Here is a 26,153-nt window from a genome sequence, read left to right as displayed (position 1 = left end):
TGATACCCATGATACTCTTTAATGATACCTATGATACTGATGGGCGATAGAGTATCATTGGACCAATCTAAACCACCGGATGAAGAAAATGAACGGTATACACTTATTTAGATGTATTGTAAAAGTCCATTTTGGAAATAGGGGTTGAAGGGATTGCCAATAGCTAATCCTCTCTCAATGCCATAGATACCTTACAAGGATATAAGCCCTCGGTCTCCATCGGTGGCTACTGTTCCATGTTGCTAATCTGCAATAATTAGGTGTTGCGTGAGGTAACAAGCACTCTTCCAACCCTGCCGGTAGCACACATCATTATCACACCAACAAAATTAAAAAGAAAAAGAAAAAGAAAAGAAACCGGGACCACCGTGCTAAAATCCGCTGCCCCTGACATTTCTCTTCTCCCTTCGCATTCCTCGCTTTCCACTCTGCTCACTTCTCTCCGCCTCTGCCATGGTCGCCTCGCGGTGGCCGAAGCCTCTAGGCTCCCCAGCCCTCCTCCTCTTCCTCCTCGGCTGCTTCGCCGCCTCGGTACCACCGGTCGCGGCGGGGGTGCTGAGGCAGGTGGTTGTTGGGGAGGATGCGACGGGCGACGGGCCCTTCTTCGAGCCGTTCAACGTGACCTACGACCACCGCGCGGTGCGCATCGGCGGGGAGCGCAGGATGCTCGTCTCTGCGGGGTTTCACTACCCGCGCGCCACACCCGAGGTGAGGTTTTTGTGCTTCTCGCGATTGGGCGGCGACGGTGGGACGGGGTTCAGGAGCTCCGGGGAGCTGATTCTGGCTGCGGCCGCCGTTTGGATTCCCTACTCGGTTCGTTAGGGGCTGGGTGGAATTGGTCTCTCTCAATTTTTTATTTGCGCGGTGGTTGGGCTGAGGTGGTGATGCTGTTGGTCGGAGTAGAGTCGTTGGGGATGTGTGATTGGGTTTCTACTTGTTGCGTTTCCACTTAGGTGAATCTATTTAGTTTAATTTCTATTTGCGACACTTTTCAAGTTTATATTCCTCTTCAATTGCTCTTCATGTGTTTTTCGTCGTCCAGTATTGCTGTTTGTTCGCTATGCGGCTTGTTGACGAGTTGGCGACATCTGCATTCATGTCGTTTGTAGACATGATTAACTGACATGCAATTTGTGCCAGATGTGGCCGAGTCTGATTGCAAAGTGCAAGGAGGGCGGCGCGGATGTAATCGAGACATATGTCTTTTGGAATGGGCATGAGCTGGCCAAAGGCCAGGTAATGTACATTACTCGCTTCAGTTGCTATCTAGTGTCCTTAAATGGGTTAACTTATGCTTCTCTCATATGTTTTGCCCCAGTACTACTTTGGCGGAAGATTTGATCTTGTAAAGTTTGCGAAGCTGGTTGCTGCCGAAGGTCTATTTCTTTTTCTGCGTATCGGCCCGTATGCTTGTGCCGAATGGAATTTCGGGTCTGTTTATATCTTAGCATTCAACTATTGTATTCACTATATCAATTTTAACCACAATAGTATTCACATATGAGAAAAAAGTGGCCTGTTTTGACTTACTCGCGTGCATGCACGTCCACACATGTGCATGTTTGTACATGCACATCATATATCCTAGGATATTACTTACACAAAAAGGCTCCAGTCAATCATTCTGTAGTCTGGATATTTATATTTACCTTATATATTTCGTTTTCATGCCCCTCCCCCCCTCCCCCCCACTCCAAAACATACCCCCTTGGCCAAAAAAAGACATTTTTGTACTACATTTAAGGTTACATGGTTTTATCTTATTACACATCTTGACTATAATTTTCTTTACATTCATTATTTTCTTCTGTCTTGCGCAGTGGTTTCCCAATTTGGTTGCGCGATATCCCTGGGATTGAATTCCGTACTGACAACGAACCGTTCAAGGTAGAGCAACTACCATGCATAGTTTTAGGGTGAGGAGCATTCTTGAACCTTTCCTTTAGATCCACTAATCCTTAAAATCTGTCTGCAGGCTGAAATGCAGACTTTTGTGACGAAAATCGTTGACATCATGAAAGAGGAGAAGCTCTATTCTTGGCAAGGTGGTCCTATTATACTACAGCAGGTCCGGAAACCATTAACAAAGCTCACTGATTGGTGCTTTGTTTACTATATACTTCTTCCATTACATTCTTTCTCTTTTCATGGTTAATCTTAAAAGTGGTATCACTAGTGGTATTGTTGGAATACACACGCTCTATTCTTGGCAAGGTGGTCCTATTATACTACAGCAGGTCCGGAAACCATTAACAAAGCTCACTGATTGGTGCTTTGTTTACTATATACTTCTTCCATTACATTCTTTCTCTTTTCATGGTTAATCTTAAAAGTGGTATCACTAGCGGATAACGTGCGTGACAAGAATGGAGTGTTCATGTATCACTAGTGGTGAAATCTCGATTCCAGAAGTGCACATTGCTCATAATAAACTTAATCTTTGAGCCATAATTTGGTAAGAGAATACTAATAAATACATTATTCATAAGTGTGTTATGTAGCTAGAATTTATGGTGTTGGCTCTGCTACCAACTGAAGTAACGGGATTCGACATTGTTCATTCTGGTATTGTTGATGTAGCACAAACACCCTAAAATTGGTGGATATAAGAGGTTCATGAAAAGAATGAAAAAAAAGAAAAGACTGAGAACTGCATCATTGCAATATATAATATAGGGTTTTTGTATTTAGAAAAGCACAAAAATGTATTTTTTTACGAGGCAAGATGATAATTTCATTTCAGGTTCATGCTTTATGTGTTGGTTAAATTACATACATTTAAAATTGTTAGGGTTATGCAGCTATACAAGCATGGTTATATGCAAAGAAACCCTTGTACAAAGGGGAAAATACAAAAGGTACATATACATCTAACACCCTCCCTCAAACTCATGGTGGGTTAACCACACTGAGTTTGGAGAGGAAATAACTATGTTGAGCCCTTGTTTGTGCCTTCGTAAAGAAGTCAGCTAACTGGAGCTCGGAAGGCACATACTGAAGAGCCAAAACCTGATCTTGCACCTGTGATCTCATGTAGGAAGCATTAACACTGAAATGCTAGGTGAGCCCATGCTTCATTGGGTCTCGAGCAATAGTGATCGCACCAGTGCTGTCATACAAAAGAGGAGTTGGTGCTGTAACCGACACACCAAAACTGCAAGGAGCCAAGTGATCTCAGATGTCAACGTCGCCATAGCCCGCAACTCAGTTTCATCACTTGAACGGGAATGTCGTCTGCTTCTTGATCTTCCAGGCAATTAGGGGGGATCCAAGGAAAACACAACAGGCAGAGAGAGAGAGAGAGAGAGAGAGAGAGAGAGAGAGAGAGAGAGAGAGAGAGAGAGCGACGATCTAAGTGATTACTAGCCCAAGTCGCATCAGAATACGCCTAGAGCTGGACGGAACTGGAGCGAGGAAAGAAAAGACGACGAGAAAAATTGTGCCACAAAGATATCGTAGAACATGAAGGTGTGTGTTGTGGAGTTGAGAGGGAGCAGACACAAACTGGCTAAAGATGTGAACAGTGAGAAATGTCTGGACGAGTGATCTCAAGGTAGACAAGGCTCCCAACAATATGACGATAACGAGTGAGGTCAATGAGAGGCTCACCATTAGTGGAGTGGAGATGAACACCAAGGTCCATGGGTGTATCAACCGTGCGATGATCGGTGAGAGCGGCTCGAGCAAGAATATCCTAAATATACTTCTCTTGGGAGAGATAGATGTCGTCAGGTGTGATAGAGAACTCAATCCCAAGGAAGTACCGAAAAGGACCTAAGTCAGACATCAAGAACTTGTCACTGAGGTGCTTCTTTACAGTGATAATCATGTCATCAACATAGAGAGGAAGAAGCGTGTGACCACGTGAACAAAGAGAGCAGGGTCATGGTCACCGGGCTAAAAGCCAGCATCAATGACAACCGAAGAAAAACGCTTAAACCATGCCCGAGGAGCCCGCTTGAGGCTGTAAAGAGAGCGACGCAGATGACACGACATACCATCAGGGATAGAGTACCTTGGAGGCGGCTGCATGTAGACCTCACACAACTCGCCATTAAGAAAGACATTTTTGACGTCTAGTTGAGAGATAAACCACTGGCGAACAGAGGCATCAACCAGAAGAGTCCAAACAGTGGTCATGTGAGAAACTGGAGCAAAAGTCTCAACATAGTCACGATCGTGCTCCTACTGAAAACCATGAGCCATAAGGCAAGTCTTGTAGCGCTCAAGATAGCTATAAGAGCGAGTCTTGACCTTATAGACCCACTTGCAAGTGATAGGAGTGACATGGGTTGGCAGTGAAGCAAGATCCCAAGTGCCAGCACGCTCCAAAGAATCAATCTTCTCATCCATAGCATGTTGCCACTCTTGGTGGATATCAGCCTCTCGGTAGGTCGTGGGCTCGACAAGAGCAACAGCTGTGGAGCCAAGGCGCTCAGGTGGTTGAATAGTACGATGATCACGGAGCTCATACCGAGGTGGACTCCAGAGTAGGTCCTAGAAGAGAGAGGAGTCAGGTGAAGGAAGATGGCGCAATCGACAAGTGTAGTAGTGAGTGATCTCACGAGGAGAAAGCTCTGGAGGTGGGGAAGCAACCAGAGGTGGAGCGGAAGGCGGTGGTGAGCATGGAGATGATGGTTGTTGTGGAGCTGGGATAAAGAGCTGATTGTGTGGAACATGAAGGCAGTGGAGAGGAGATGATGACAACGGAAAACGCAGATCAGGAAGAATAAGGAAGGAGATAGAGTCAGCTGTGGTGGATGGAGTACTGGTGGAAGAACAAGGATAGCAGGAGCGGGATTCATCAAAGGTGACATCTTGAGAAATCCTCATCTGACGAGCAATAGGGTCATAGCAGCGATAACCCTTGTGCTCCAAACTGTATTAAAGAAAAACACTCAACAGATTGAACAGTCACCTTGGTGCACTCACGAGGAGGAAGAACATAGCATACACACCCAAAGCACCGAAGGTGACCGTACCCAGGAAGCTTGCTAAAGAGGCACTCATAGAGAGTACAACCATGAAGAATAGAGGATGGTTGCCTGTTAATGAGGAAGATAGCCGTAGACAGCCTCAACCCAGAAGTGAGGTGAAAAATTAGAGGAGATTAGAAGAGCACGAGCAGTCTCAAGAATATGACGATGCTTGCGCTTAGTAGCACCGTTCTGAGCATGGTACCAGGGCAGGAAAACTGAGCAAGAGTTCCCTGGTCAGCTAGAGCGACGATGTGCATCTAAAATGTACTCACCAGCAGAGTCGGCATGAAAAGCTCGTATGAAAGAGTCAAACTGAGTGTGAATCATAGTGGCAAACTGCTGGTTAATGGAAAGGAACTGACCACGAGAAGACATAAGGTAAATCCAGGTAAATCTCGAATAATCATCTATAAAGATTACATAATAAGAGTGACCCCTTTTGAAACGAAAGGAGCACTCCTCCGTACATCAGAGTGGACAAGATCAAAGGGACGCTAAGGCATAGAATCACTAAAAGGATAAGGGAGCTGCGGCTGTTTACCAAGCTTGCAACCTGTATAATGAAGAACAGCGTCACCAAAGACAGGACCTAAGACACCATTATCCACCAAAGTGGAAAGCCTAGAACCAGAGAAATGGCCTAGAGGACGATGCCATTGTGCAAAAGTGGTGGTAGAGGAAGCAGCTAACATGGAGGTAGGAGAACTGGATGATTGATTGGCCGAAGTGGCTGAACAAAGTGAATGTACTTAAAAGTGCCTAGAGGGGGGGGGGGGGTGAATAGGCTTTTCTGAAAATTAAAACTAAACAGCGGATTAAATAGATGCCGGATACTCCGGTGAAGGTCGGATACTCTGGTCTGTCCGGAGTATCCGGTCTAGTCCGGAGTCTCCGGTCTATACAGGATCTCAAGAACAACTAAGAATTAACGAGAACAACTAGAGTCTAAAAGGTGATACTAAATCTACTTAACAATACAAATCTTAAACAATAATAGACACTAGCAAGATGATCACTAAGACTAATTGTATGGAAAAATCTCAAAGCTACACAAGGGATTATCCCGGAGTTCGACCACTTCACAAGAAGTACCTACGTCTCTGTTGAGGAGCTCACAAAGAGCTGGGTATTTTCTAACCCTATTCTTTTCAAGCGACTACAAAGATCAAGCTAGAATTTCCTTACTCAAATTGATGTCGATTACAAACATCCCGTGGCACTCCACAAAGATTAGGTGCTCTACGGGCGACGCCTTGCCGTCTAGGAGCACAAGGCTACAAGAGAAATGATCACAGTGAATGCTTGATGAAGAACTCAATACTCAAGTGTCTTAACTTCACTCCAAACACAATCTCACTAAATTTGCGCAAAACTAAGCACTAGAGATGTTTGGAGGGACTTTGAATGCTCTTGGAAGGCTTTATGAGTGTGGAGCTCAGCAGCAACAGCAAGCCATTAATGCTTGGGGGTGTGGAAGTATATATAGCTCACTCTAAAAAACTAGCCGTTACTGTTCTGACACATCTAACCCGGAGTATCAGGTGAACACCGGAGTCTCCAGTCTGAAATCCAAAACGGCGTCATAACGGTCACAGAACTGTGTCAGAACTAGCCGTTACGGTTCTGTTAAGTTGCTGGAGTCTCTGGTCCTGACAGGTCTATCACTCAGACAAAGTCCGGAGACTTGCCGGACTCTCCGGCTTCTCCAGGTACCGGAGTATCCGGTGAACACCGGAGACTCCAGTCTTTTTTAATAAAAGAACAAATACTAACCGAGCCACCATTGTCTCCTACCGGAGTATCCGATGAACATCGGAGACTCCGTTCTTTTTTCAACAAAAAATAAATACTTAACCGAGCGACCTCTGGCGGAGTCTCCCTCTGAGACTCCGGCCTAAAAACTCACCGACACCGGAGTATCTGGTGAACATCGGAGACTCCGGACAAATAGAAATTCGGAACCGAGCCCCTTCTAGCGAAGTCTGTCTCGGAGACTCCGGCCTAAATACTGAGGACCGGAGTATCCGGTGAACACCGGAGACTCCGGGTCCAGTAAACTTCTGTCTAACTTCCCGATATCCGTGGGTGAGTGTGTCTCTCAACTTATTGGTTCTAAAGAGTATCTTGAGCATTGAGACACTATATCAGCAATCAAATGCAACCCTCTTAATAGAACAACTACCCTAGATTCAATTTCAAAGATAGAAAAATTTAAATCCTATTGAGTACTCCTCATTGCTTCTCTTTTCTTTTCGAAGGGCGTCAACCGTCATAAGTTTTCTCAATTGAGACTAAGACCTGTTCATGACTTAGATAAACATATTAGATCCTTAATCGTTTTGTCATCAATAAGCCAAAACTCACTTAGTGGGCCTAGATGCACTTTCACAAAGGCGTAGCCAATCAAGCTCCCAGTGACGCTAAGAGTCATAACGCCTAGGACCAGTCCTCATCAGAAGCCCAGGCCCAATACAAAGATCCTAACACAACAAGAGTTAGCCTCAAGAATGATATGACATCCATGATCAATGATCGACCAGCGGACAAAAGGTGCATTGTGAGTTAGGAATATGAGAGATGGGAGGAAGTAGAGAGAGTGCCCCGTCCTGCAACCGGAAGGGAGTTTCCATCTACTATCTGAACTATGAGTGGTGAACTAGGAGGTAACACGGAAGATAGATGAGTCGAATCCAGAGTCTTTTATGAAAGGAGACACCAGAATTAAGAAACCATGGGGATGATATACCTGGGTGGGAAGGAGTGCAACCAGAAGGCTGAGCAGTAGTCCCGAGTGCTGAGGTAGAAGCTGCAGTGGTGAGGCAGTGGAACAACGCAAGGAGCTCTTGCTCTGCGGCAGACACAGAATGAGAGCCCGACTGACTAGAACCACCTCATGGGCTCTAAGAGAACCATCCGTTGCGTCGTGTCTTCTTCTTCTATGCTTTTTCACGCTGCTTCATGAAACACACCTAAGCAATGTGCCCCGGCTTGTTACAGTAGTCGCAGACGACACCAGAAGGGGCCTCCGCCACCATTGGGGAGAGCTATGGCATCGAAGGAGGCAGAGGCACCTGGGGAGGTGTGAGAACTGAAGAAGGGACTCGAGCAGCCATGACAGAGGTGGACTGTTGAGCTAGGCTCACACCCCCTCCTCGAAGACGTGTCTCCTCAACTCGTAGCTCAGGCATCGCCTCATCAAGCGATGAGCGCGGACGGCGCGTCAGCAGCTTCTATCTGACAGTCTCAAACTCAGGGCAAAGCCGGGAGAGGGACTCATGAAGACGAAGAGTCGCCCTCTGACTCCGGTGGCGGTCACAGCACCTGCAGCTGCCAGTAGTATAGAACTCTGCACCCAAGCTATCCAGACGCTGCTAAACTGCTGACATCTGACTGTGGAACTTCACGCCTTGTTGCGAACTCGTAGTTGCGGCGGAGGTGAGCCCAGATCAGCTGCGGAGTGTTGAGTCCCTTGAGTGGCATCGAGAGAGATCAACCTCCATGCTCGCAAACAAGATGGCTTTGGCACATGCCTCCTCGTGCAATCAGGTCGTGTAGACAGCGAGATCTGACTGATAAGTCTCTATCCCGGTCTCGAAAGCATCAATCAGAGGAGCCTTGGCATCATCATCAGCATTTGGTGGGTAAGTGGGTGGAGTCGGAAAAGCGGGACAAGGCGGACATGCCCGCTCATCGGTGAGGTAGCCTCGCAGTTGCAGACCACCCATGTGGATCTCCATGTGAAACGCTCTCTGTACTCCTCCAGTTGATGCCATTGAAAAAGACCGAGCACCACGGAACAAGAATGACACATGTTCTCCCGTAGGACGCCATGAAGTCTTTTTTTTCTTTCTTTCCCTTTCCTCTTCCTTGGTTCTTGCCCCTTTCAACCTTAGCACAGAGAGCAGTAGAGAGGGGAGGTGGCCCGATGGCCGGCGTGAGGAGGGGCGACAGGTGGCGGTGGGAGCTCCGCCCGCTCCCGACCAGTTTCGGCGGGCGGGTGGCCGGCCGAAGCCTGTGCACTCTAGGCGGGCCGCATGAGCGTGTGAAGCGGTGCATAGGTGGCTAGGGTGGCACGGATCGGCGGTGATGGGCTGGTGGTGAAAGGGAGCAAGCGCGGTCGAGCGCCCCGGCGGCGGATCCGGTTAAGGGCAGCGCGGGAGAGCCAATGGCGGATGGATCCACACGGGACGGAGCGGGGCTGGAGTGCGGAGCCAAGGGAGGGGGGGGGAGATGGAGCTGCTTTCACTGGCCGGTGGTGGTGGCTCACCAGCGACGGTGGTGGGTTGGGGACCGAGAGACATTGTCTCTAATACCATGTTAGGGTTATGTAGCTCATCGTATTCCATAGCCCTTAAAGGGCAGATATACAAGCATGGTTATATGCAAAGAAACCCCTATATAAATGGGAAAATACAAAAGGTACATATACATTTAACAAAAATGAGCATTTTTTTTAACTTGTCTGGAGATACTTGACAGATTGAAAATGAATACGGTAATATTCAAGACCGCTATGGTGAAGCAGGGAAGAGATATATGCAATGGGCAGCTCAGATGGCACTTGGGCTTGATACTGGTGTTCCTTGGGTAATGTGTAGGCAGACTGATGCTCCAGAGCAAATTGTGGGTGACCTCAAACTTAGTGAGACGATTGTTTTTTACGTTACTTCCTCAGATATTTTCAAAATTTCAAATTATACAAAGTAACTGACTACTGTTTCGTCTTTTCTGGCAGCTCAATACTTGCAATGCCTATTACTGTGATGGGTTTAAACCGAATTCTTACAATAAGCCAACAATATGGACTGAGGATTGGGATGGATGGTACTCATTTCTTTGATTCATTCAACTCTTTCTAAAAACTTTGCAACGTTCAGATTGATTATCATGAAAATCTTAGATGGCGGTAGAGTCAATTGTTTCATGATTCATTTGTGAATTGCGGTACTGCCTTGCAGGGTCCAGTGAGTTTAATTTGCCTGAAATGCATATAATTTTAACTCATGAGTCTTTCCTTCTTGCATAATGTTCGGGAAGGCTTACTCATTTTTACCCAGATGTTAGTACCCACTGATGCTGTGCATTTTCCTTTTAAAAATGATATGTGAGCAGGCCAACTAATGTAGATTTACATATATTCAGTTCTTGTGATGCTATGTGCTAATGATGAGCAACTGTTGAACTAAAAAAGAATAGGCACATAAACAAGATTTTCCCATGTCTTTGGTAGAGCTTTGCAAATGGCGTAGGTTGTAGTTGTAGGTAGCTGGAGGACGAGGTCAGCAATCCCAATGTCCAGACACCATGATGGCATCCTGGCTGATCGGTGCCGAGAAGAGGACAGAACTGAAGAAAGGGAACAGTAAAATGCTTCTGATTGCTTGCTTGCTTAACTTATATGAAAGCGGAGCATTATATAACCAGCCCTCATCCTGAGTACAAACACAATAACTGATACATATGTGCAATAGAATATAATTATAGGAATCCTTTATGTCTACTGTCAATTGAGATGAAGCCCTTGTTTACAAACATCTGAAGATAACACCAAATGCATCACCATCCAGAACTAATACATCTTCAAATCACGTGTAAGTTGCAATTTTTTATGTGAAAAATTGAGGAATATGCGGAGCAATTAAAGTGTAGGTCACAGTATCACATGCTTTAAATCCATCCTGTTCGTACAGATCACTGAATAAATATGTCAAGCGAACTGGAGAGTGGGGACTGGGCCTGTGCTCCTTTGGCAGCTTTTTTTGGGTGTTAGGTCAAATGAGCTTGCTCTGGACACGGTTGGGTTCAATTGAGTAGCAAGGAGTCAGTTTGGGCCATTCAAGAATATGATTTGAATTTTGGGCTGCGTATTCTAGGAAAATGGGGTTGTATTAGTGGCTGGCATTTCTGAGAGTACATGGTGCTTGGGTTGGTCTTTTTGAAAGCTGGTTTGAACAATCGCCTTCTTCTTTTATCATACTGTTTCATGTTGCTATTATCTGCAAAATGCGACCTTACAGTGGATCGTTTGTAAAGGTACGCCGACTGGGGTGAACCATTACCTCACAGGCCTGCTCAAGACAATGCGTTTGCTGTTGCTCGTTTTTACCAACGTGGTGGAAGCTTGCAAAATTATTACATGGTAAGAACCAAGCTATCTCTCCAAGAGTGAAATTTTGAAAGGCCTTTTGACTTTTTTTTCAATTGCCAACCCATGTATTAGGCTTACTGTATTTTAATTCCTTTGTCATCAATCTGGATTGTACTTTTCAGACTTGAGACAAAAATATTGTCCAGGCATTTACTTGCATAGGGTTCATAAAACAAGTGTATAATGCAGTTTGCAATGTGTACTAGGTAGGATCTAAAGGCATATATTTTCTTTAGTGATGGAAAAAAAATGGATTTCCATGCTCAATCAATCAAGCCACAGATGACCCTATGTAAACTAAAGTTTAGAACTAATTGTAACTTCCTGTTCCTCTATTATTCTGTGCAGAATGGGTAGCTATATTCAGCTAGCTATCATTGTTTAAAATGGTTACTGCTAGGAATAGCAATTTGTATTCAATAGTAGCTCTTAAGGGCAATATATAGAGTACATGAGGGAGTATAGGATAGGACTCTAGTAACCTATACGTAAGGAATAAGGATTCTATATTCCTAACACCCGCCCTCAAATGCAAGGTGTATGCAATAGTATTGCAATTGAAAGAGGTGACACTAAGTAATAAACTTAGACTAATACATTCAAAAACTGCATCTTCAAAGCCGTCGTAGAGTGGAGCCTTGGTAATCCTATCGAATCAATACGACGAAGTGCAAAGCGGAGCATAGGAGTAGAGTCGTGATGATAGCAACAAAAGAATGCCCTTGATCAAGAATTGCAATAAAGCGACAACGAACGAAAATTGTCACTAGAGCTATGGAAAGATCAAGATGACACAAGAACGTCCTAGATCAAGAATTGCAAACACAACAATGATGAGTAGCAAGATAACAAACAAAGTTGTCACTAAAGCTACAGAAAGATCTAGATGACACCGTTGCATCAATAATGACGAAAAAGAAATCGACTAGTTGATGAAGGAATATGTGGACTCACACGGCATAGACGAACTCAAAGAGAGACAAGTGGACTTGGATGTGGACGCAACGGAATTGCAAAGACTCTAAAACTAGATCTAGACGCACAGCCTAGCAGTATCACCACCACACAGTAACTAGCACAATAGCAGAAGCGGCAGCAAAACAAAAACTAGCAAGTAGCAGCATGCAGCACATCAGCACCATGGTCCATAAGCCCAGCCAACAAGAGAAGCAAGCCCAGATGCCATGATCTGCAGCACCATGGAGAAGCAAGCAAACAACGGATGAAGCCCAGCCACACCAGAGGCCATGATCTCATGATTGGTATGAGCTGATGGTGTACAAAATCCCATCGGTGGGATGAGCTTGTTGATGTCTTCCAATTGTGCCAGCAGCTTGTCCTTCCTTGTCGCGGAAGAGCACCATGACACCGGCCTCGTCCAGCGCCCCGAGCTCGGTAGCCTCAGCATGTGTCCGGATAGTGGAGTCGGAGGGAAAGGTTGCCGAGCGACTAGAAGGTGGAGTTGGAGGAGTTGAAGCTGGGGAGGACATGGAGTGCTTGCCGATGCAGTACAAAAACAGGCAGATCGGCCTGGGGCGGTGCTGGATCGAGATGCGTTAGAGCCGAACCAAGGCGGGCTACGCTAGATCGGGACAGGGACAGGCTGCGTCGGGGCGGCCCGACGTTGTGATGTGTAGAAGCGCAGGAGCAGGCAACGGGAGGGGAGCCACCAGGCAGAGTGCCAGGGTGAAGCTAGCGCGGAAGAGAGGTGACACGCAGGGACCAGGCAGGTGGTGGGGCAACAATGGCTTTGTTGGGGGCGGGGGGAATAAATCAGCCTGAGGATAACAGTTGAAGATCACCATCCAGGTCCCTTCGGAGCCTTAATCTCCGAACCCTCTGTTAAAAGCTCGACCTCCGATATCATCAGATCCTTTCATGGTACCCCTTCGCACTTACGAAGCCTTCCATTGGCTCCGTCGGCTTAACCTCCCGAAGCCTTCCACATCACGACCTTTCGGAGCCTCGATCATCCGAAGCTTCGGCCTCTCGAAGCCCCAGCCCTTCGGGGTCCCGCTTCCCAAAACCTTCACCTCCCTGTTCTATGCCTCCCGAGGCCCCCACCTCGGGTTGATCGGGCCGCCTTCCCGAAGGCAGCGGGGTGAGTCAGCAGGCCTTGGGAAAGATCTGTTGAAAGGGGAGCGCCGGTCGTGCTTTGCCTGCAAGGAAGTGACCGGCATTAAAGGCCTAGGCTAATGGACGCCACTCTGACACCTCGACGTGATGAGGGTTATCCTGACACCCCTGACAGTGCGGCGCCAAGCCGCAATTAGCGACCGGCTCGCCCCCTTCATGGGGCAGGCATCACGATAATTACCACGGTGGATATTTATCTCCCGACAGGATAGAAGGTAGTTATCTAGGATAAGGCTTAGGAATTTGGTCGGATCCTGGAAATTTGTACATTATGACAACTTGTACGCCAAGCTATGCATGACCCTATAAATAGCAGGCTATGGTCCTCTAGGCAACGGACGGACACAACGGAAAAGAACACGCAAGACAGTGAACGCTGTGATACTCCACCTAGATTGATATATTTTTCTATCATCAATATATTCGTGGTGTTCCTTCCTCTCAAACTTCGTCTCCAAGCTTGAGTCTCCTCCTTAGAAGAAACTCTCGCCGTATTTGCTGGGGCAAGACGAACTCTTGCTCCAACAGGCTTCATGGCGGGCGGGCGGCCGAAGGAGCCCCGGCGGCTGCGGGAGCCGGTGGCGACGCAGATCCGGCAGGGAGCGAGAAGCTGACGGAGCCGGAGCCGGTGAGTGGATCCGGCGGTAGAGTAGTTGGTGGCGGAGTAGATCGGGCCGGCGGCGTTGAGCGCATTGTAGATCCGAATTGCGGGCAAGAGTTGGCAAGGAGAGAAGCTGATGGGAGAGAGGAGTTGGCTGACGAGAGAGAAAGCCAGTTGTAGGATAGATTGGACCTGGACGAGTTGCAACGTCAAAAAAACTTGGCTGTGATACCATGTTAGGAATAGCAATTTGTATTCAATAGTAGCTTTTAAGGGCAATATATAGAGAGTACATGAAGGAGTACAGGATAAGGACTCTAGTAACCTATACGTAAAGGATAAAGACAATATTGCTAACAGTTACCTTGTGTTAGTACTGATTGATCTGCAAGTTATAACCCTTAAGGAAGAAATTTCTCAGGAGTCAGATCTGTATAGGCATGAACCAAACTGCATGCATAAGTATAAAGAGAAATTATCCGTAAACTGTGAAATAAAATGAATATTCACCATTTTTTAGCACTCCCCTGCTAATTGCATTTCAATCCTCCTACTTTTAGATCTGAGTGTGTTTCATTTCTTCTCAGTTCTTTGGTGGTACGAATTTCGAGCGAACAGCTGGTGGTCCACTTCAGATAACAAGCTATGATTATGATGCTCCAATTGATGAATATGGTATATACAGTTCTGGAGAAACTGCTGTATTTCAGATCTTATTATTGATAAAATGTGTTTCGGGTTTTTATATTAAGATATTTACTAGGATCCACAACATATTACTTTCAGGTATCTTAAGGCAGCCTAAGTGGGGGCATCTGAAAGATCTACATGCAGCTATTAAACTTTGTGAACCAGCTCTTACTGCAGTAGATGGTTCACCTCAATATGTAAAATTAGGGCCAATGCAAGAGGTTTGCTGCCATATTCTTACATTTTGTTTTGTGAACTCTGTTCAAATACATATAGGGAAAAGTTATGCCTTTTGTCCATCTACTTTACCCATGGGCTCATTTTGGATCATCCAAGTAAAAATAATAACATTGTTTGCTTGTTCACTCCTTTTCCTGCCATATAAGAGTTGGTTCCTTAGGTTAATTGTTTTCACAAGACAAACAGCTGAGTTGGCTTTTCTACTAAGTTTGTAGAGCTTATTCATATAAGCATTTGAGAACACTGGGAAATTTTTTTTGCCACTCCAAACTTTCCAAATGGGAAATGCCATCCAGGTTCTTGATATTAAGAGTATGCCACCCCAGTTTCTGATTCCTTTGAAAATGGCATTACCTTTGGTTTCTTCCTATTTCCAATCAATTTCTTCACTTTCTCATCTTTTCTTTGATTGAAATTCCTAATTTGCTCGTTGCATCTTTTTGCTGTCTGGATTGTACCAAATCACACTTTGACATCCTCCCTTCTGGCAATGGAAATTCCTCCCTGGGCTGTCTGGTTGCTTGTCAGCAGCCACCCAGTGCCACATTCCCAGGTTTAATTTTCTGAAATCTAGATTTCGACAGGGCAGTTACACAGCTATGGTTTTTCAGTAAGAACTCAGAATAATAATATGGCTTTGGATGTGTTCCTTTCATGTACATTTGGCATTGCAAAACACCGATGCTTTGCTTACCCTTTTTCTTTTTTAATTCAGGCACATATATATTCCACCGAAAAGGTCAGCACAAATGGAAGAAGTTCAAGGAATGCACAGATTTGCTCAGCTTTTCTTGCCAACATTGATGAACATAAATATGTGTCAGTCTGGATCTTTGGAAAATCTTATAATTTACCACCATGGTCTGTGAGCATATTACCAGACTGTGAAAACGTGGCTTTCAATACAGCTACAGTGAGTAATCCCTAATCACACACAGCATTTTTCTTCTTATGAGGCTATGGCCTCTCTTATGAGGCTATGGCCTCATGACTTGCGAGCATGCAAAAGATAGCTTTTTTGAGGTCTCACATGCTGATGCAAATACAATGGAAGTCAGGCTGCGATGTACAGACTGCATGCACACTTTGGTTGCTTGTGCTCCATATAGAATTGGGAATTGGAAACTGTGCCCATAAGATATTCTTGTCTCTTGACAAATTCACCAAATTCAGAAACAAAATTTGAGCAACTTGCTTTGTGTGTACTTGGAAGTTTTATCTATATATGCATAAGTAATGACCATTTTTAGATGAATTTGTTTCTCAAAAAAGGTTGAAATTTCTTTTTCCTCTGATCCTATTTATCCTTCAGACAAATACACCGAAATTCTGAACTATTGATTAAAGATATCAAATTGCAAAGCAAAAGCTAATTTCCTTTGTTCTAAAATAAATATCCTTTCAGTGTGCTTACAATCCAACTTTAAAACTTCCATTACATATATACTTAATATATTTTTGTTTGTACATGGAACGGTATTATTATATTTGTCATAAAAATACAACCTTTTTATTCTATTTTTTATTAACATATAATTGGAAAAAGTAACATCTGAAGGTTTTACGAGATATGTTGCTATGCTTAGGAATCACAATGGTTGTTCATTTGTTCAAATCCAATGATCAAGAATGAAAAGTACCTATTGAAAGGTACTTAAGTTGTCGGTCAATACCATTAAATGGTGGACCTGGTACCAATTAAAAAATTAAGTTGTGGGCCGGTACCATAAGCACCGTAAACTTCTATTGTTTTACAACCTTTTCATTGTTTGATACGACTGTAAAAGAGAATGGAGGTAATTATAAATATCCGGACTCTGTTGCATAATATCTTTAACTCCTTAGTTCCATCTAAGCACCCAACTGTTTTGACCTGTGGAATCTACCTACCATCTAATATGCTGGAGTTCTTATATTAGCCACAAATCTTTGATGTAACTCATTCTGATACTATCTTTTCAGGTAGGTACACAAACTTCGGTTTTTACTGTCGAATCTGGGTCCCCCAGTTATTCAAGTAGACATAAGCCTAGTGTTCTAACCCTTGTTGGCGGAATCCCGTATCTCTCAAGTACTTGGTGGACTTCTAAAGAACCTATTGGCACATGGGGTAACAGCTTTGCTGCTCAGGGGATATTAGAGCACTTAAACGTGACAAAAGACATCTCTGACTACCTTTGGTATTCTACCAGGTGAATATTGACCTACAACTGTTGACAACATATCCCCTATTGGGGAACCAGCTTCTCATATTTCTCCTTTAATTAGCTGATTCTTGGTTGATTTAACACTCCGAACTTTGCCAAGTCTTGTCATTATAGCAGGGTTGGTTATCTAATTGGCTAGTCAAACATGAGGTGGTTCATAGATCTTTGGGCTTCGATCACCGAGGAATAGAGACTTTACAAATAAAAGCAAGGGATTGGGATTCCATTGCTGTCATTTTATATGTATATGGTTACAATTATTTACGTTCCCAATGTGCTTATGACGTAGTACCTGGTGGATCTTTAGCTACCGTGTGTCATCTTACGAGAATAGAGTATGGCATGGATAAGCCAGAGGTACTTTTGTACTTGATCCAGTCTTACATTTGAGTCACACATTATACTTTTGCAAGAGTGCAGGACATACCAGAGGAATCATAATATTGCCCTACGTGTCCAAAATATTAAAGTGATCTATTACTCAGAAGCACGAGTCATCTATACTGAAATATTATGTGAACCCTAACATACTTTAGCCTGCATTGGTGGCCAAGCTTGACAGAGTACTCCGTTCTACACATTTTCAAGAATGAAATGTTCATACTTGCTACTATAACTGTACAAACGCATTGCCACACAAGTCAGTCCACCTTGAGTTTCACCTTGAATATGAACTGAATTTGCTGAAAAAACAAGAAAGAAAGATAAATGCGAATAACCCTTCTATAGCTCATATTGTGATGTTGAATGAAATGGTATGAATCTTAATTTTTAAATGCTATCTTCAATTGTTGCTTTCTAGTGGTAATCGATGATCAGATATATATGGGATGTTGGCATCATAGGTGCATTTATAACTTTGCCATGAGTTAGAAGGTACATGTAAATATTTGATGCAACCGTTTGATGTTGGCTCGAGAGGGAACATAGTCACAAAAGATCTAGGTCGACTGGGTCGAGGAATGGGGTTGACACTGTTAGGGGTATAATAGTCAAGGGTATTATAGTAATCTTTTAGTTTAAGGTTTCCCTTGTGTACTCTAATATATTGCCCCCATGGGCTATCATTGAATACAAGTTGCTATTCCTAATATGGTATTAGAGTTAGTTTTTTTTTGTGCCGCAACTCGTCCTGATCTAGCCAAAATCGCTGATTTTTCCTTCGTCCATCAGCTCTCTGTTTCTCTCTCTCTCTCTCTCTCTCTCTCTCTCTCTCTCTCTCTCTCGATCCAGATCTAGATGTAGTCCATCATCCCGTCGGTGTTTTCTCCGATTCGCCGTCTCTGCACGACCACATCGCATGGCATGCGTGCTCCTGCGCTCTCTGCCCGTGCGCAGCTGCGCCTGCCGTCGCCGACTTCACCTCCCTCTTGTCGGCTCTCCTCCTGTGCCCTCTGGATCCGGCGGTCACCGTCCTCTCGTCTGGTGCTGTTAGCTGTGGCTCGCCAGATCCATCCGTCGCGCCCGCTAGCTCCGATTCCCATCGGTCGCCTACCCGCCCGTCGTCGAGGCCACATCGGACGTCTGCCCCTCCGTCGTCGAGGCAGACTCCTGATCTTTGATTCGCCATAGATCTACTCGCCAGCGCACGAAGAGTTCGGCCGAATCCGCCTCCACCCCATGCCCTAGTCAACAGGGCGTCTCAGTGGCGGCGTCTGCGTCCTTGTTGGCCTTTTGGTTCAATGGCCCGGCGAGGCTCGAAGGTTGTGTCCGCACGCTCACCGTTGATGTCGGAGGCAGGCAAGGGCGGCTTCCTGGCGGGAGTGGGTGCGCCAGATCCAGGTGGTTGGCCGCGGTGGTGCTCCCTCTGCCGCTGCTGCCTAGGCCAGTCGGCCTCCCAAGCCAGCGTGCACAACAAATCCATGTACCCCACCTTCGACCCCAATCCGGTCGAATTCGCGCTAGTGGAGAAGCTTTGCCTTGACCACTATGACTTCTCTCGCGGCGACGTCGTCGTCTTCCGGTCGCTAACGAACCACCAAGATCTGGTGGTGAAGCGGTTTATTGCATACCATGGTGACTGGATCTAGGTCCTGGAGAAGCAGGAGATCCGACAGATCCCGGAAGACAACTGCTGGGTGGAAGGGGACAATGCTAGCGTTAGCTAGGACTCCAGAGGCTATGGTCCTGTTCCTTTAGGCCTGAAACAGGGGAGGGTCACACAGTCTGGCCACCCAATTGATTTGGTTGAGTGAAAGATGTTGAAAGGAAGGATCATGTCAACGGCTTCGGCTCCATGATCCATAGTTCTCTACTGCTCTACTTGCTCTTCTAGCTACTGCTTCGCTTCTCTATTTGTTAGCCTTTGTGAGCTGCTGTGTGGTTGTGTTCTTGTTGAATGGCTTGTTGTCCGTGGTCCATGGTTGCTGCTCTGCTGGCTTCATTTGTGTCTTAGGTGTGCTGGCATGCTACTGTGCTAGGCTTTTGCTTTGTTGTTGCTACCTGCTAGTGTCTTAGTCTCGTATTAGAGTCTTTGCAATTTCGCTGCACATCCAAGTCTTAGTCTCTCTTTGAGTTCGTCTATGCCATTTGAGTCCACATATTCCTTCGTCTATTAGTCGATTTCTTTCAAGTCGTTATTGATGCAACTTAGCTAGATCTTTTCATAGCTTTAGTTAAAACTTCATTTGTTGCCTCACTACTTGTCATTGTTGTGTTTGCCATTATTGATCTAGGGTATTCTTGTGTCTTCTTGGTCTTTTCGTGGCTCCAGTGACAATTTTGTGTGTCGTCTTGTTACTCATTGTCGTTTTGTTGCGATTCTTAATCAAGGGTATTCTTTTGATGTGTCTTCTTGGTCTTTTCGTGGCTCCAGTGACAATTTTGTGTGTCGTCTTGTTACTAATTGTCGTTTTGTTGCGATTCTTAATCAAGGGTATTCTTTTGTTGTCATCATCACGACTATACTCATGTGCTTCGTTTTGCACTTTTTCGGTTTGATTCGATAGGATTACCTAGGCTCCACTCTACGACGGCTTTAAAGAGATAGATTTTGGATGTATCAGTTTTATATTGTATCTAAGTTTATTGCTTAGTGTTATCTTTTTCAAATGCAACGCTACTGCATACGACTTGCATCTGAAGAGGGGGAGGGTTGTTAAGGCTATAGTAGTCAACTACATGTACTCTCTATATATATATTGCCCCATAGACTATCATTGAATACAAGTTGCTATTCCTAACATAGTATTCTTTTGTTGTCATCATCACAACTCTACTCCTATGCTTCGTTTTGCACTTCTTCGACTTGATTCGACAGGATTACCAAGGCTTCACTCTATGATGCCTTTGAAGAGACAGTTTTTGGATGCATTAGTCTAAGTTTATTACTTCGTGTCGTCTTGCATTTAGGGGGCGGGGGAGGGAGGGGGGAGGGGGTTAAGCGTATAATAGTCAATGGTATTATGGTAATCTCTTAGTCTAGGGTTTCCCTTATGTACTCTATATATTGCCGCAATAGACTATCATTGAATACAAGTTGCTATTCCTAACATACACTTGATAAAAATAGGGTATGAAGGGTGTAGACGTCGGGACTCCAAATTCGTGACTTGGTGCACGGTCCCTGGTCAAGGGTCACCAACCTAAAGAAAAGGGAAAGTAGAAGAAGAAGAAGAAGAAGAGAAAAGAGAATAAAGGATTAGATGGGCTGCTATTTCCTAGCCCATCTTCACCTTACCTTGCCTTAACCCCTCCAGACACTCACGCATGCAGATACCAATCGTTGTTTCTTTCAATCTTCTCCTCTCTCTCCTTCCACGACAGAGTTCCTCCATCACTAGAATTTGGTGCCAATCCCCACTCAATCCTTCACTACAACGCCTCCTTTGTCGCCCCTAGAGCCACTGCAAGCCCTCTTCAAGCTCCTCTGTTGCGTCCCCTCCCGCCACCCATCGCCCCCTTCTTTCTTCACCAGAGAACCTCAATTTGGACCTCACAACCCTGCAACGATGGCGCGGTGACCCAACTTGAAACGGGACGTTGACCCCGCCCTCGAATTAGGATGATGTCCCAGGGTCGTGGAACACGACATCAACCCCGTTGCCTGTGACTATGGGAGGAAACCATTCTACATCCCAAAAGCTAGCCCAACAGGTAGGGGGTCCCCCACTATTTAAGTTAGGCCCGTTTCCCTCGACTACCAATGTGGGACTCTTCCAACAATCTCCCACGTCACACATTGGTGTCCCTCGGCACTGACCTACCTCTCACATGCACCCACGGCCACGATCCACTGGGCCTTCACCACCTTAGTGTCTAGCGGGCCTAGAGATTGTGGATCAGGATCTAGGAGGGAGCATTTCTGCACCTCAAAAGCTAGGCCAAGAGGGTGAGGGGCTCCCGCATTATTTTAGTTAGGTCTGTTCTCCTCTCACTACCAATGTGGCACTATTCCAACATTTGAACCATTTATATTTTGCACACCGAACAAACACAAAAGATCCCAAACATATGGTGGTTGTTTGTGAAGTACTTTACCACTCTTTGAAATTTCAAGTTAAAACTCTAAGGGTGTTACGAGAAACCAAATGGAGAAGTTTGCTTTGGGTATTAACTTTATCCTTTTCAATTTACTTTTAGCTGTTGTTTGTCAGTAATTTCTCCTTCCTTTGATTCTCCTAAGACTGAATGACTGATTGGACTTTGAAACGAGAGTATTCATATGGAGGCAGACTAAATTGCGAATCACCTTTACAAATTCTTTTAAATATCATGTTGATTTGATGACTGAGCTGAAGCGTTTCTGTGCACTAAATACGCCCTTTACTAATCTAGTGTTCATTTGTTCTCTTTTTCTTTGTTGGCTCGACTACACCATAGTTTGGGTGTACTTCAACAGTGTAAACATTTCTGATGAGGATGTCCGCTCATTATTTTGAGATGTAGTTACTATACACTTTTTTATTCAACAGTGTAAACATTTCTGATGAGGATGTGGCATTTTGGAGTTCCAAAGGTGTTCTTCCGACACTAACCATAGACAAAATTCGTGATGTAGCGCGTGTATTTGCAAATGGGAAGCTTGCAGGTACTTATTTATACTTCTTTAGTCTTCGTAATCATTTCTTGTCTCTCAATTTATCTGTTATAGTATTCCTTAGAAAAACATACTACCCCACAACATGCATAATTCCTCCATGTCTAAATTTGGTGGTAATGGGCTATTTATTGTAAGTAAACTATTGTAGGGATTTCATATTATGTTAATAGAGTTTGACATTAATTATTTCATGGTTTGAGTACTTCATTCAGTTTCAAGCTTCATATCCATATTTTCTCTCCGTAGTACTGCACACACTAGTAATGACAGATTTAGAGTTGTATCAGTGGACAATAACTGGTCTGATACAGTTCTTGGAAACACAGTCCTGCGTGCTCTGGTATCACATTAACCCATATATAGAAGATTCAGTTATTCATTGATGTACCTTTCAATATGAAGGCAGTAAAGTTGGTAAATGGGTCTCGCTGAATCAACCAGTTCAATTGGTTCAAGGACTTAACGAGTTGGCATTGTTGTCAGAGATTGTTGGCATACAGGTATTACCAATTCCTTTTATGCCTTTTGAGTTTAATGGTAGAGTTTCTGGTGTGTGAGAGGACATGATAACTACCGCAAGCATCGAAGCATTCACTTCAACTGTAATAGATTATCAACAGTTATGATGTTTATACATAGACAGCAATTAAGCTTTTAAGGTAACTTTCGCGAGTACAGTAGGTTATTTTCTGGTGGGACTTGGGATGTTGCAGACTATAATAGAACTACTCTCTTTGCATTCTCCTACTGGATCCACCGGGTCAATTACACCCAGGTTAAATATGTGGGTATGAACACAATATTTTAAAATGGAAAGGCCATGATGGTATCTTAAAGCTTTATTTCTTTTGGGTGGACTCTTGACAGTTAATTGAAGTTTGCGATTGTATGATACCTACGCTGATGAAAAGCATCTTATTTCAATTCTTTCAAATGAATGACGTACAATTATTCATTAAATAGTACCCTTGTTTTATATGATGCATCGTTTTCATTTGGTTTTATGTCCACTTTTCTTTGTTATATTTGCATGCATGATCATCAGGCATGAGAGTAAAATATTATTTCTTGTTTCGTAATCTATTGGACGTTCACGAAGAACTATGGTGCTTTCTTGGAGAAGGATGGCGCTGGATTTAGAGGTCAAATAAAACTCACTGGCTTGTCAAATGGAGATATTGACCTCACTAATTCACTTTGGACATATCAGGTAAAAAGAACTATCATTAGCGTAGGTATTGATTTTCTTTAGCCTCTGCCAACATGAAGCTTTGAATTTTCAATCTCTTCTACATTTGTTTGTTGCAATCCAGATGGTACAGCTTTTTTTTCTTTCTATTCATTCATGTACTGTTGTGCAGCCATAAAGATTTTACGTTAGAAGGATAAAGATTGCTAGAATATTGTACTTACAAGTCACGACATGGATACCAAGCAGGCTACAACCCTGGCTGTCATTGTCTCAAAACTCTCATTTTCGAACTTCTTGTATCTTGTTCTTCACCTAAAAAAAGGTTGCATGCAGCATCTCTTACCATGTGTTCTTCACTAGCATCTCTCCACACAGTCACCCAAGAGCTATGTGCTTGAATCAGTAAAAGCTAATCTTTTGTGCATCATCATGTATAAGTTAACTGGAAATTTGCTAAAGATTATCTTTCAAAAGTGCAGATTGGTTTGAAAGGTGAGTTTTCGATGATCTATTCTCCTGAGAAGCAAGGATGTTCTGAGTGGAGTGGCATGCAGAAGGATGACATACAGTCACCCTTTACATGGTACAAGGTAAGTTACTTTTTCACCACATAAAGATGCTACTCTTGATTGTATCATGGTGTCAATCCCATACTTTCTGTACTAGTCTAGTATGACCGCTTATTTCATTTGACTTCTACCTACCAGCTTTGGCAAATCTTGGTCTACCAGAATTTCTAGTTGTAGTGTGATGAGATTCAATCTATATCTTTTTCATGTCTTAATAACTATCTTGTCTGTGCAGACTATGTTTGATGCACCAGAAGGTACTGACCCTGTTGCAATTGGTCTTGGGAGCATGGGAAAGGGCCAGGCTTGGGTGAATGGGCATCTCATTGGGCGCTACTGGTCGCTAGTAGCGCCAGAGTCTGGGTGCCCATCCTCATGCAACTATGCAGGAGCGTACGGTGACAGCAAGTGCCGTTCAAACTGTGGAATGCCTACACAAAGCTGGTATTAAGGGAAAGAACTCATATTGTGTCTGTTTCCTTAGTAGACATATTCTTTCATGCGATGCTGTCCTTTATATTGTTACATGACAGTATTACATGCAGACAAATCACAAGTTGGAATCTTTTCTTATATGAGAATTTGCCCTCACGTGTGTTGTTAGGGTAAACATTCACCGGGAGGATAGCCGGGCGGCATCGGCTGTTAGAGGAGGGATTAGACTATAGATTAGGGAGACAGAATATGGGGGGGGGGAGGACTTTGATTACATATATATAGCTGTCCAGCTAGCCTACAAAGACTCCATTCAAACCAACTCAATCTCTAATCTAATCTCTAGTTTAAATCCAACTCTATCTCTTAATCTTATCTCTAATTCTCTTCTGATCTAAACTAACCAAACTCTATTTTATCTCGTAAACCGAACCTGATTCAAACTAACAAACGAATCACGTGATACAGTAATTCCAGCACCTAACATGTGTGGACAGTGCCAAACAATGGAGTAGACAACCATAACCATAGAATATTATAACCCTGTCATATACAGAAAATAGAAAAAAATGATCAAGTCAGGAAATTTTGTTGTACCATCCGTTTTTCTAGTTCCTAAATTCACATGAGATTTGAATTAGGACCTTCTGGATGAGAACAGTCAGTTTGTATTGTTTCAGTGTGAGTTTGCTGAGATGTTGGGCACCTTGTCATTTGGTTCAAGAATCTTTCAATGTGCTTGTGCAAGTAACGTAGTATGCAATTTCTTTCCTATCAGGTACCACATACCAAGAGAATGGTTGCAAGAGTCAGGCAATCTATTAGTACTGTTTGAGGAAACAGGGGGAGACCCTTCTCAGATATCGCTGGAGGTTCATTACACCAAAATAATCTGCTCAAGAATATCTGAAAATTACTATCCTCCCCTTTCTGCCTGGTCACATGTTGCCAATGGTCGAGCCTCAGTAAATACAATAGCACCACAACTTCATTTGCAGTGTGATGACGGGCATGTGATCTCGAAGATTACATTTGCGAGTTATGGAACCCCTTCAGGTGATTGCCAGAACTTCTCCGTAGGGAAGTGCCATGCATCGAGTACTCTGGACTTGGTGACAGAGGTAAGCTTTCAAGTATCAATAGTAAACACTCTATTTCTAGAATATCTATTATCAAAGCACCTCTTTTCAATACCCATGTGCAATCAAATATATAAAGTTTGAATACTTCTAAACAAAGAAGAAAAAGAAAGATTTACAGGGTTGATTTGTTAAAATCTGAATTTGATCCGGACAAGATGAGAAAAGAATTCCACTTATCTTTTGTTGGATCTCCGGCCCCCCTTTAATGTTTGCTTTCAACAGCTGAGTTTGAATCTAATTTGTTCTCAGCAAGTAAGCTCTATTTTTTATTGTGCATATATTGGGCCTGTTAAATCAAGGATACCTATACGTCCACGGAACTCAAATAAGTGCACTTGATTTCATTGCAAATATCCATCATTCATAAATCGTAATGTTCTGTTTGCCGTATTTCCAGGCCTGTGTCGGCAAGAACAAATGTGCAATCAGTGTTACCAATGATGTATTTGGTGATCCATGCCGAAAAGTTGTCAAGGATTTAGCAGTTGAGGCTGAGTGCTCCCCGCCATCAGCTACCAAAGAACCTCGAGATGAGATGTGATTCGGATTCTGGAATTTCGTCCTGGAAGAACTGTAGTGAAGGTAGGATTTCTACAGCTTTGCAGGGCAGCTGAGCTGTGCACGTTGTCCCTGCAGCTGTATCTGGTCTGTTCCTTTGCACCCATATATGTAAAGAGAAACCTATGCTTCATATAAATGTCTGTTTGCGAAAAAGAAAGGACTGAAAAGAAAGGAGATGGGGAAAAATAAAGTTATTTCCGTGAAACGATTTA

The 26,153-nt window shown here is 44.0% G+C and overlaps 1 protein-coding gene across 2 annotated transcripts; it reads left to right on the top strand.

The window, feature by feature from the left end:
* The first annotated feature begins 396 nt into the window (after positions 1-396).
* On the top strand, positions 397-26,153 carry LOC133906579 (beta-galactosidase 15). Of its 2 annotated transcripts, XM_062348520.1 has the most exons (19): positions 397-708; positions 1,141-1,236; positions 1,319-1,431; positions 1,821-1,887; positions 1,976-2,068; positions 9,459-9,602; positions 9,715-9,803; positions 11,013-11,118; positions 14,452-14,539; positions 14,651-14,775; positions 15,510-15,707; positions 16,757-16,986; positions 21,915-22,030; positions 22,445-22,542; positions 23,142-23,252; positions 23,714-23,824; positions 24,039-24,247; positions 25,017-25,359; positions 25,778-26,153. In XM_062348520.1, exons 1-19 carry the CDS (start codon positions 454-456, stop codon positions 25,919-25,921), a joined length of 2,736 nt encoding a protein of 911 aa, XP_062204504.1. In that variant the 5' UTR covers positions 397-453; the 3' UTR covers positions 25,922-26,153. The 2 variants fall into 2 exon arrangements, with proteins under 2 accessions (XP_062204504.1, XP_062204506.1); XM_062348522.1 differs by lacking the exons at positions 397-708; positions 1,141-1,236; positions 1,319-1,431; positions 1,821-1,887; positions 1,976-2,068 and adding an exon at positions 2,106-2,237.

This window comes from Phragmites australis, chromosome 23, assembly GCF_958298935.1.
Source record: "Phragmites australis chromosome 23, lpPhrAust1.1, whole genome shotgun sequence".
NCBI classification, from domain to species: domain Eukaryota; kingdom Viridiplantae; phylum Streptophyta; class Magnoliopsida; order Poales; family Poaceae; genus Phragmites; species Phragmites australis.
This window is presented reverse-complemented; position numbering and strand designations above follow the sequence as displayed.